The sequence below is a fragment of the Emydura macquarii genome, unplaced genomic scaffold (assembly GCF_026122565.2).
Source record: "Emydura macquarii macquarii isolate MOO-44397 ecotype Brisbane River unplaced genomic scaffold, CSIRO-AGI_Emac_v2 contig_968, whole genome shotgun sequence".
NCBI classification, from domain to species: domain Eukaryota; kingdom Metazoa; phylum Chordata; order Testudines; family Chelidae; genus Emydura; species Emydura macquarii.
In genome coordinates, this window is record NW_027131105.1 from 7779532 (window position 1) to 7790771 (window position 11240).

Here is an 11240-nt window from a genome sequence, read left to right on the forward strand (position 1 = left end):
CTGCTGGAAATGCCCCGCAGATGCCTGGATTCAATCCCCTGACCACCCTCCTCGCCAGGGATCACTCCTGGGTTCAAAGCCCCTTTGCTCAGTGCCCTTCTCCACCACTTCCTTTAGCCCCTTCACAGACAGCAGCCCCCTTCCTTGCCGTCCCTGTGTCGGGGGATGGGGGTGTTAGCACCCCAGGCCTGCCTGGGGCCTTAACGGTTAACAGCACTTCCTCACCCCCGCCCCCACAGCTCCTCTTCCATTGTAGCCCAACATCCTTCCTGTCTCCGGGACAGGAATCCTGGCGGCCCCTCCCCTCCTGTTCAGAACACTGGGCGGGGGAGGGGGGGGGGCCCAGCTGGGCAATGGGAGAAGTTGCTGGTGTGGGGGTGGGCTCGCTAGGAGGCGCTGTCCCCCGGCAACATGGTGCTGGGGGTTTCTGCAGGGAGTGGGGCAGTGGCTGGGTAGGGGGCGTTTTCCTCTGTAGGGTCCATCGATTCCCTCCCCTCCCAACCATAACAGGTTCAGTTCAGAGGGGACCCCAGGTGCCTTATCACTCGACAATAATAAACCCAGAGTGTCACACGTTCACACCTGTCACAGGCAGACCGTACTGTCCCAGCGCACTCAGCCCCCCCCCCCAAACACCCCTGGGGGAGACCTGCCACCAGCCCTATCACCGGCACCCGCTCCCGAGCACCTGCCCCCATCTCCTTCCTAGACACCCATCACCCTTGCTCTGACATGTGCCCCCGCCCCCAGCCCCAGCCACGTGACCTAGACCTCCCCGCCCTTCCCCCCTTTACCCTGCCATGCACTAATCCCCCCATCTCCTTCCCCCAACCCGAGTTCCCCGTGTCCCCGTCTCCATCGCATGCACCTGTGCCCCCCGCCCCGCCGCCGCTGTCCCCACCCCCACCCGATCTAGATCCTCCAGCCCCTCCCAGTCCCGAGCTGTCCATTCTAGCCACCCCTCCCCCCAGCCTGCTATCTCCCCCCCCCCCCCTTATAGCCTCCCCCGGAGCCGCCCCGCCGGTGGTGCCGGCATTTTTGCCTTTCCCATTGTTATTCCCACGTCACGGCTCCCTCCCCCCGCTTCCCCTCCCCATCCTCCCCAGCAGCGCTCCGAGCCGCAGCCCCGCTATCACCCCCTGTCCCCGGCGGGTCCCGCTTCCCGGCCGCAGGATGTGCCGCTTGCAGTGAACCGGCTCCCCCCGCACAGACCATCACCGCCGGGACGCAGCCTCGGCCGGGATCCCCCACTCCGGGAAGGAGGGGGAGGGGGAGGGGAACCATCATCCTCTCCCTCCGCCGGGGTCAGCCCGGACCAGCCGGAGCCGTGCGGTGCTGAAAGTCCCTGGGGACGCTGCGCCTTGGAGGAGACCGGGGTCGCTCGGGCGCCTCCTTCCCCCGGAGAAGCTGAGACTCGTCCTCTAAGGCGGTGCGTGCCCACAAAGAAAGGGATTGCGCGCTTCCCACGAGCCAGAGTCCGTGCTTGGCGGGGGGCCTGCGCCCCAAAAGAGCCACTTCGTGGGCCAATGGGGCCCGTGCGCCGCGAAAGAGCCAAGCACGGTGGTTGAGAGGGGCCCCGTGCGCCCTGAGCCGGAGAAGGGGGGCCGTGCGCGCCGGAGGAGAAGGGGGCCCCGTGCGCCCCGAAAGAGCCAAGACCTGTGGTTGGGGGGGGGCCGTGCGCGCCGGAGGCTGCCGGCCGGAGGCTGATCTGCTCTGCCAGCGGGAGGAGGCGGGGTGGCGGCGCTGGAAGGGGCGGGGGAGCCGGATCCACCTTGCGGCAGCACCATGGGCAGCGAGGCCGGCGAGCCGGCGGCCGGCCGCGCTCTGGCCCAGCTGAGCGACGCGGAGCTGGGGGGCTGCAGCAAGGAGGAGCTGGTGCGGCGGCTGCGGCAGGAGGAGGCGGAGAAGCTGGCGGCGCTGGTGCAGCGGGGGCGGCTGATCCAGGGCGTCAATCGGCAGCTGCAGGAGCATCTGCGGGAGATCCGCGAGCTGAAGCAGGTGAACGAGCGGCTGGCGGCCGAGAACCGCGAGCTCCGCGACCTCTGCTGCTTCCTGGACGACGACCGGCTGAAGGCCAAGCGGCTGGCCCGGGACTGGCAGCTCTTCGGGCAGCAGGCGGCCCGGGTGCTGCGGGACGAGCTGGCCGCCTGCCTGCACAAGCTGGCCGGACTGGAGGGGCTGCAGGAGCGCCTGGCCGCCGACAACCTGGAGCTGAAAGCGCTCTGCCTGGCGCTGGAGGAGGAGTGCGCCGCCCGGGCCGACAGCAGCCCCGTCGGCTCCTCGGAGCTCAGCCTGCCCTGCGGGCCCCGGGACCTGGGCGACGGCAGCTCCAGCACCGGCAGCGTGGGCAGCCCGGACCAGCTGCACCTGGCCTGCTCGCCCGAGGACTAGAGACTCTCCCGAGGGGGCGGGTGGCCAGGACCCCCCCTCTAGACTAGAGACCTCCCCGGGGGCCTGCCCCCAGGACTGCACTCCCCCAAGGGACTGGAGGGGATGGGGGGGCCAGGTGCCCTCCCTTAAGGGAGCAGCTCCCTAGTGTCTTCACTCACGCGTCCCCAGCGCAAGGATTGAAGAGCAGAGGATTCCCCAGGCTGGGTGGTGGGGGTCTCGCCCCTGGGAGCTGGGGAGGGGGCGCTGCAGAGGAGGGAAGGTCACCACCGTGTGGATTATCGGAGCTGGGGGCAGGTCAACAATGCACTTTGGGTGCCACCCCCCCTTGCAAGCAGCAGCGTCTCTTTTGGCTTCTCCAGCCCCTCTCCCATCCCCAGGTGCTAACTTCAACCCCGAGGTGCAGTGAGCGCAATGTGACTGAGGGGGTGGGCGGGTAGAGGGTTGTGTTGGCTTAGGCCAGCTCTTGTGAAGATTTTGCCGCTTCTGGGTTTCGGGGCTGGGGCAGGTTGGGCAATTCCCCCCATCCCCCCAAGTAAAAATAATAAATGTTTTAACATTGCAATTTAGGGCACAGTCGGTGTCTCGTGATGGGTGATTTCTTGCTTCTCTGGTTGCCAGAGTCCAGAATTTTGTATCCTCCATGGTTTTGCCCCGTGTGGGGGGGGGGGGGGGCGAGGGCGGGGGGAGGGAGTAAGGAGACATGAGAGAGATTTTATTGTCATTTTCTTTTCATGGGTCTCAGGTTTTTCCAGTTCCTACAGATCACCAGGCCCTTGCTTTTAGACTTCAGGATGTTTTGAGTTTGCACTTCCCTGTTTTCTCTCTTTTTGAATTTCACACTTCCTTGCTATCTCGATTTCCTGACTCCTAGTGTGGGATTTCCTGATCAGCCGCAATAGAAAAGATGTTGCAGTGACACCCCAGGTCAGCTATAGAAAGAAAGCTAGAGGGGGGGGGGGAAGAGCTTAACCCCTATGCTCTTAGGGTGACATATCCACCCACTACGTCCCAGCCCCATAGAAATATCCAGGGTAGGGGATAAAGGGTTGGGAGACTTGGGAAATGAAGGTGGGATGCTGGGCTAGCAGGGGGTTGTGGGTTGGGACTGAGGGATCCCAGAAGAGCGGGGGGGGGGGCGATGGGGGAAGAGAGAGCCTGGGGCTGAGATAGCAGGGCTGTGTTCCAAGGGGACAGGCTGGATAGTCCAGACTCCCTGAGTAACTAGTTCCCCACATCTTGTTCAGAAGAGCGATCCCACCTTCCTCTCGCCATCCCTTCCTGGCCGGCCACATCTCAGAGACAAAGGGCTGCCAGGCCAGGAAGCAGCTGTCCGGCTCTGGAGGCTATGATAACGAAGAGCTGATATCAGCAGTCCGGCTCCCCCGCCCCAGCTCTGCACAGCCCAGGAGCCTCTGGGCTGGGAGGATCTGTGGAGAGGCTGTTCCTTGACTCACCCGAGGGGAGCATGGTAGGCAGCAAGGGCAGCTACTTGGCTTTCAGCAACGTTGCCTGTGGAGACCTGGTAGCTTGCCAAGAGAGCACTGGGCTGCCAGCAGGGGGTGCTCTCCCCTCACAGTCAGGGCCGGCCCCCATGCCTCACCCCACAGGAGCTGGCACTGTGCTGTAGAGAGAAGGGGGGTTCTAGCCTCACAGTCCGTGCTGACCCCAGTACCCCAGGGAGACAGTAGGGGGCGCTGAGCTGCAGAGACCGTGGGACGTTCTCCCCACACAGTCAGTGCTAACCCCACACTAGGGGCACGGATGTGCTGCACGGAGTGGGCTGGGGGAGTTTCAAGCCCCCAACAGACAGGAGTTAGCACTTGTGTTTGTGCTGCCTCACTGGGCCCTTGCAGGAGTGGGTGGGCAGGTGATACCCCACTCCCCTTCCCCCCCAGCACCATGCATAATAGAGCGTGGGGGTGAGGTCCCCAGCCACCTGCCGACCCACTAATCCTTGCTTCTGCTCCTCCCCCCTGGGCCCTGCTTGAGTGCAAGCTTAGACCTTAGCACCCCCTAGACTGAGGGGGGCCAAGAACACGGCACCGTATCCAACACAGCAGGGCTCCAATCCCCGCCTGGGGCCTCCTGGTGCTTCCCTGATACAAATAACAGCCACCCTCCTGGCCCCAGCTCTGCCTGACTGTGTGGGCAAAGTCCCTACTCAAAGGCATGTTTCTGTCAATAACACGATAACCTTTGAACACTGCTGCCAGTCAGTTCCACAATGTCAGGGACCAGCCTCGGGCCCACCAGGCAGCACCCTATGGATTTCAGGGGAAACCAGAAAAAACAGAGGGGGTATCCACAGGCCCTGGCACGGCCTGGGGGACCTGGTATGGAAAAGGCATGGAGAGCCTCTGGCAGGGGGAAGAAAGGGGATCTTGGTAGTGTGAGTGATGCACAGAGGGAGATGGTTGGGCAGACAGAAACCCTGGCTGGGGGGAGAATGGAGGGAGTCTCTGAAATAGAGGACAGGGGGCTGGTGGCACCAAGGGAGCTGTGGGGAGAATGGGGGGGATGCACTGTTTCTCTGTCTGGTCAGCTGAGTCCTTCACACTGTCTCCTGGCATCTCCTTTGACCCCAGAAGCCACCCTTCCACGTTCCCACGTCCTGCCTCCTTAGCTGCCAGTCGTTAAGATTTAATACCCGGTCCTGGGATCTCCTATCATCTCTCCAGTGTCCTCTATTCATACACAGCCTGTTGTCGATCATGCGTTCCTTTCAACCCAGACAGGTGGAGAGACCAGCCCACATCGGTTATTGTCCCTGGCCCAGAGGAGACATTAACTCCTACAAAACCAGTGGGTAGCAACACACAGCAAGTGGGAAAACTGAGTCATGTCTATTGTTCTTAAAATGTTTATTCAGACTCTATACAATCTTCACAGCTGTCCTTCCCAGGCCCATTTGGTACCTGGTACTGGATCCAAATGCTGAAGCTCCACCAGGTTAAAGACTGAAATAATCTGCATGTGGTTACACTTAGCTCAGCTCAAACCCGGTTCTGTCAGCCTGTGGATTCACCAGGACAAGGAAAACCCATGAGACACAGAGTGGGAATTTTTTTCATAATATTTTGTATGAATATTGAATGTGCCTCAGTTTCCCCTACGTGGTGCTTGGTTAACTAGCTGGTGGGAAAAGGTTGTTTAGTCTTTGCAGAGACTCAGAGATCCAGGTATGACTGACACCCGGCAGTGCGGTGCCTTGGGGTACGGAGAATCCAACAAGACCACAGCCATCCCAATTGTCCAGACATTTGGCACCTGGTGACTAACCACCATGGATGGCCCAGCCACCCTCCTTAGGAAGCCAGCCAGCTGTGACCAGGTGGAGAACAAAGGGCTAAGAAGGGGGGCCAGTGACAATGGTTGCTGGGAACGAGGACAAAGGACTGAGGAGGGGCCAGGTGGGGTTTTTAAGTGCAGGCTGCTGAAAGCTGGGGGACATTCCTGTACCAGGACTAAAGGGGGACCAGAGGGCTCAGGGACTGACCCAGAGGGACTATGCTGTTTTCTATGCTGTGTTCCAGACAGCGAATAAACCCTCCTGCTTTTACGACTCTGGCTGAGTCACTCCACTTTAAGAAAACTAGGGGTGCAGTGCTCCCTTTGGCTGTACAAGTCTCCCCCACATGTCCAGCTCAGGTGGACTCGCCCAAGGGCGCTCACGAAATGAAGCAGGGGTGCTGAAGGCTCCAAGGTTCAGGCCCAGGAGGCGGCAAAATCAGGTGACTGACCCCAGCAAGAGTGACTCTAAAGGGGGCAGACACACTGAAGGGGTCCTCCCAGAGACTGTTCCAGAACCGTGCGAGAGCACCAGAGCTGTGGATCTATGACACATCAAGTCTACTCAAGCCCATGTGCAACCCACACCCCCATCACTGGCAGGTTTAAAACCACCCCTAGTTAAAAAGAGCACAGAGCAAACACCTCAGCCACAAGGGATCCTTTTCAGCAGCGCTACCAGCTAGCCAGTTCTCCCCCATTTTGTAGTTAGGCATTTGATTTTTTCCTTCCCAAGTGCAGTACCTTGCACTTGTCTTCATTACATTTCATCTTGTTCAATTCAGACCAATTCTCTCATTTGCCAAGATTGTTTTGAATTCTAATCGTGTCCTCCAAAGTGCTTGCAACCCCTCCCAGCTTGGGGTCATCCACAAATTTTATAAGCACACTCTGCACTCCATTATCCAAGTCATTAATGAAAATATTGACTAGTACTGGACCGAGGACTGACCCCTGCAGGATCTCACTAGATACGACTCCCAGTTTGTGAAGTCCATTTTATTCTCCTGCTCTTGCATAGTCATGAAAGCAGAATCTGCTGCTTTCCTTAGAACCATGAAATCTATCGTTTCGTGATCACTTTCACCCAGATTGCCTTTCACCTCCAGATTTGCTACCAACTCCTCCTTGTTGGGCAGAATCAAATCTACAGTGGCTGCCCTCCTGGTTACTACCTCCACTTTATGGAACAAAAAGGGGTCCCCAATACATGCCAAGAACTTATTGGAAATTTTGTGCTTTGCCGTATTGCTTTCCCAACTGATGTCTGGGTAGTTAACCTCCGCCATTACTGCCAGGGCTTGTGTTTGGCGTGTTTCTGTTATTTGTTCTTGAAATGCCTCATCCACCTCCTCTCCCTGATTTGGAGGGTTATAGTAGACACCCCTTCATGACATCACACCTATTTTTACCCCCTTTTATATTTACCCAGAGACTCCCAATGGAGCTGCCTCTCACCTTCTTCTGGACTTCAGAACAAGCACGCATGTTCTTGATGTCTAATGCATCCCCCTCCTGCCTTTTTACCCTGCTTATCCTTCCTAAACAAGCCATTCCCCTCTATACCAATATTCAAGCCCTGAGGCTTATCCCACCAAGTCTCTGGGATGCCAATTAAGGCATAATTTAACTCACCTACTAATATTTCCAGTACTTCCTGTTCTTTCCCCATACACTTTGCATCGGGGCGTGCACAGGAATAAATATTTGATCACTTTTGGAGGGGCACTGTCTGTACCCCTTACCACCACAGCCCCAGGGTCGGAAGAGTTGTGTCCCTGCTGATTATGGGGGAGCCTGCACCCCTACTTGCCCCCCCTTGTGCACGCCTCTGCCTTGCATTTGTGTTTAGACATCTAAGATGTCGAGCAGACTCTCCCACTGATTGCCCTCTTGTTCCTCCTATGATCCTAATTGTAATTTGCCATGTCACCCTACAATATCTAACTCTCGGTTAAGGTTGCTTTTTTTATATTAACCTTTGTTACTTGTTCCCTTTGACTTTAGTTTAAAGCCTTCCTCGCTAGTTTGATAAGTCAGTGCACAAAGATGGGCTCACATACCAGTTAGGTGATTTGTAAAATTTTACCCTTCATCTCAGTGCCTCAGTTTCCCCATCTGTAACATGGGGATAACAGCACTTCCCTCCAGGGGATACATTAAAGGTTGTGGCATGCTGAGATAGAGCAGTAATGGGCCAGATAGCCATGATCGATACATGGCTGTCATTTAGGAGTGATTTGTTTACCATCATTATACTGGGGTAACCCTCACTGAGAGGCACAGACCCATGTTCCCTTGGTCCCGGGAAACTGTTATTGTCTGATGTTAAATGGAATTTACTCTGATCAGAAATGTAAAAGGCTTTGCGTGTCTCTAGGTTAAGAGTCAGTGGGTAAGCAGCCATCACCTCACACCTAGGTTAGCCCTCAGGAATACACCCTTCATTTCTTGTCTCACAACTGTCATAAGAGGAGAAGCTTGGTATCTGCCCCCGTGTCTGTTACCCAAGGCGGAAGGCTGACCTCACTGCTTTCAGCCTGGGTCCTGCACGTATCCTGTTTAGCATGTTTTGGAAGAGCGTCTGCAGGCAGTTACCAAATCGGATTTTGCAAGGAAAGAGTCATTCACAATGGGAATTTCCACAATGACGTAAAGCCTAGATACGACCAGAGAACTGGGCTACACCAGCTGCAGCCAGAATGCAGCGATCACCTAACTGATTTCAGAGCAGCCCCTGCAGAGCAAAGGGGAGACTGATCCCTCTGAGGATGTGTCTACACTTCAGTTAGACACCAGCAGCTGGCCCATGCCAGCTGACTCAGGCTAAGAGACTGTTTAATTGCAGTGTAGACAGACCCTCACATAACTCCTTGAGGAAGAGAAGTGCTATTTCTCAAGCCAGCAACCCCACAAAAGCTACCTACCCTTCCCTCTCCAGGACTGGCCACCTAGAGAGAGGGGAGAAAAAAAAAAGTGGAAGATTTCACCAATGTGCTACTCACCCAGGGATCCTTCCTCTCTTCCAAGCTCTGACCACCTGCTCCATTGCTGGGTGCCATTTAACCCCTCACAGGAGTGAGCGAAAAGATCCCAAGAAAGGATGCCAAAGAAGTTTGAACTCTTTTTTTGTTGTTATCGTCTAAGAGCGTCACTTCTTCCTTTGTTCCAGCTCTATGCAACCATGTCAAGTGTGTAGGGAAAACCGCTGTGTTAATCACTCCCTGGGAGCAGATACCAACCCCTGCTGCCAGTTGGTCACCCATGGTTAGTGAGGTACTCCTGGATTAGAAAGGGGTGTTCATGTAGGTGATTTAACCATCACTGTTGTCTCAGATCTTTGGGGGAGAAGAGCCAGGGGTGGAAGTGGAGAAAAATCAGTGAGATCAGCTTATGACACCTCTATCGGACCAAGATACCTCAAGCAGCACTGAAACAGAGTCACAGCTGCATTCTCACTGAAGGGTTAAATAAATAGTCATTCCTCCCCCCCAGAGCTGGAGAAAGACAGGCACAAAAAAGCCTAACCCCAAAGTCACAATTCAGATTCCCAGCAACAGATGCCAGTAGCTAAGAGTTCAGCCCCCTCCTACAAAACACAGCTGCCCAGCACTGTGGTCCCAGCAGCCAACTCCCATTATGCATCCTCAAGTCCAGGAGAGCTATTTTTATCTGGCCCTTCGCCCATCCTGATTGGCCCCCACTTCTGCTTTCCTCACAAGCTCACCTGGCCTGTCAGGATCAACCCAGGGCAATAAGCCCCTCTCTTTTCTGGCTCTTTGCTGGGAAGGCAACTCAGCTGCTTCCTAGGGGGCCACACGCCCCGGGACTCATTTGCTTCCCCGCCAAAAAATGAGGCAGGACCTCGGACAGAAAACTGCTGCAGCCAGACAGAAAGCAGATGAGGGGGCGTGGCCAGCCTCACGCACTCACTCAGGCGCACACAACACAGGCGTTCGATAAACGGCAGCGACTTCTTTACAAAGGAGGCCAAAACCCTCCACTTCTGCATCTGGCCTAGCTCCTCAATGGTATTTAGGTGCCTTACTCCCATTGGGAGTTAAATACTGCTGCAGATCTCGGCCTCCCTCCTTAAATCTCCCACTGCAGGCCAAACCAAGCCCTTCTTTCTTGTGTCACCCTCAGCCTGTGGTTCAATTAACTGCTCTATTGACTGTAGCCAGGATCCACGGGTGGGACTGCACTGCCAGGAATCAGCAGTAGGTCACGGCGCTACTTAGGTTTGGTCCAGCTGCCCCCTGCTCACCCCACAGTTGCGGCTGCCATCCCATGGGGCTGGACCTGGTTCCCTGCTCCAGATGCAGCACTGGGGGGGGGTGGCTGGGCCAAACTTGAGTGGTGCTACGATCCTGTGGGCTAGGTCGCAATGCCTAGAGCAGGGAGCCAGGCCCAGCTGGGATAGCAGCTGCTGCTGTGGGGTGAGTGTGGGGCAGGTTTGATCCTCTGCCCCAGGCCTCCCCTCTGCAATGGGCCAGCATTAGGGTGCCAGGACGGGGAGGGGTGCTGGGTGCCCTGTTTAGGTGCTGTTTAGGATAGTGCACCCATTAAGTAGGGAGGCTACAACTGCCCCGCTTGACCCATTAAGCTATTGATTCTCCCTCATTGGTAATTGCTGGGACCTGCTTGTTCAGTTCGCTATTTCTTTGCTGAGTCCTTTTAATCACCACAAGCGTCTCCAGCTGGGCTTCCCTTCAAACATACAACTGGGCCAGTAATCCCAAGGGCCAAATATTTAAGAGCCAGTTGGGTTCAGTTCTAACTTGCAACCTATCACCCTCCCCCCTCCATGTGGATGCACATGTCCCAGGATTTAGGTGCTTTATCCCAGTCCCAGGTGTTGGCGGAATCCAGCAGCGGGCACGGCTGACACGGGACAGAGCTGCCACTGTTGCAAAAGGGGATTGGTTCATGGCACTGCTGGGCCCAGCCCCTGTGGTTTTGCTGGGAGGTTGCTAGGACTGGGTGCTGCAGAGGGTCGTATTTAAAAGGAGTATCCCCTGCAACGTGGTAACCAATGCATTACAGCTGCCAGCTAGCAAAGATGCTCCTCTGGTGCCAGGGGTGTGGAGGTGTGGCTGCACAACAGCAGTGTGTGTGTGTGTGTGTGTGTGTGTAGTGTGTACACTTCCTCCACAATACAATCCATCAACTGCCCTCACACACTCATATGTTCCCTTCAACACCGCACATACTCGCCCTTCCACATACACTCTTCCCAATAACCCACATGCCTTCACCTCATACACCCCCCAAAGCCCCTCATTCACACGTACATCCCCATAGACCCCCTACTGCCCATATCCCCCTAATAGTCCACCTGCCTCTCCCACAAATCCAAGATTGGTCCAATGCCCCCCATGCCACATACACCCCCCAAGCCATATACTAACCAACACCTAACCCCCCCACCCCGCCAAACACACACATGAGCTGTCTCTGCTTGTAGCTTTTTAATTGTCTCCTGAGACACAAGACACCATTGGTAGAAAAATACTCTTTGAGTGACAATAAATAGTGTAGAAATGGTAGCTCTGCAATGA

General features: G+C 56.2%; 1 protein-coding gene across 1 annotated transcript; it reads left to right on the plus strand.

The window, feature by feature from the left end:
- The first annotated feature begins 1130 nt into the window (after window positions 1–1130).
- On the plus strand, window positions 1131–2953 carry CCDC85B (coiled-coil domain containing 85B). The gene has a single exon (XM_067544146.1). It carries the CDS (start codon window positions 1786–1788, stop codon window positions 2389–2391), a length of 606 nt encoding a protein of 201 aa, XP_067400247.1. The 5' UTR covers window positions 1131–1785; the 3' UTR covers window positions 2392–2953.
- Window positions 2954–11240: the final 8287 nt, after the last annotated feature.

Coding starts and splice junctions, on each gene's coding strand:
- CCDC85B (XM_067544146.1), top strand. CDS start 1,786: ATGGGCAGCGAGGCCGGCGAGCCGGCGGCCGGCCGCGCTCTGGCCCAG.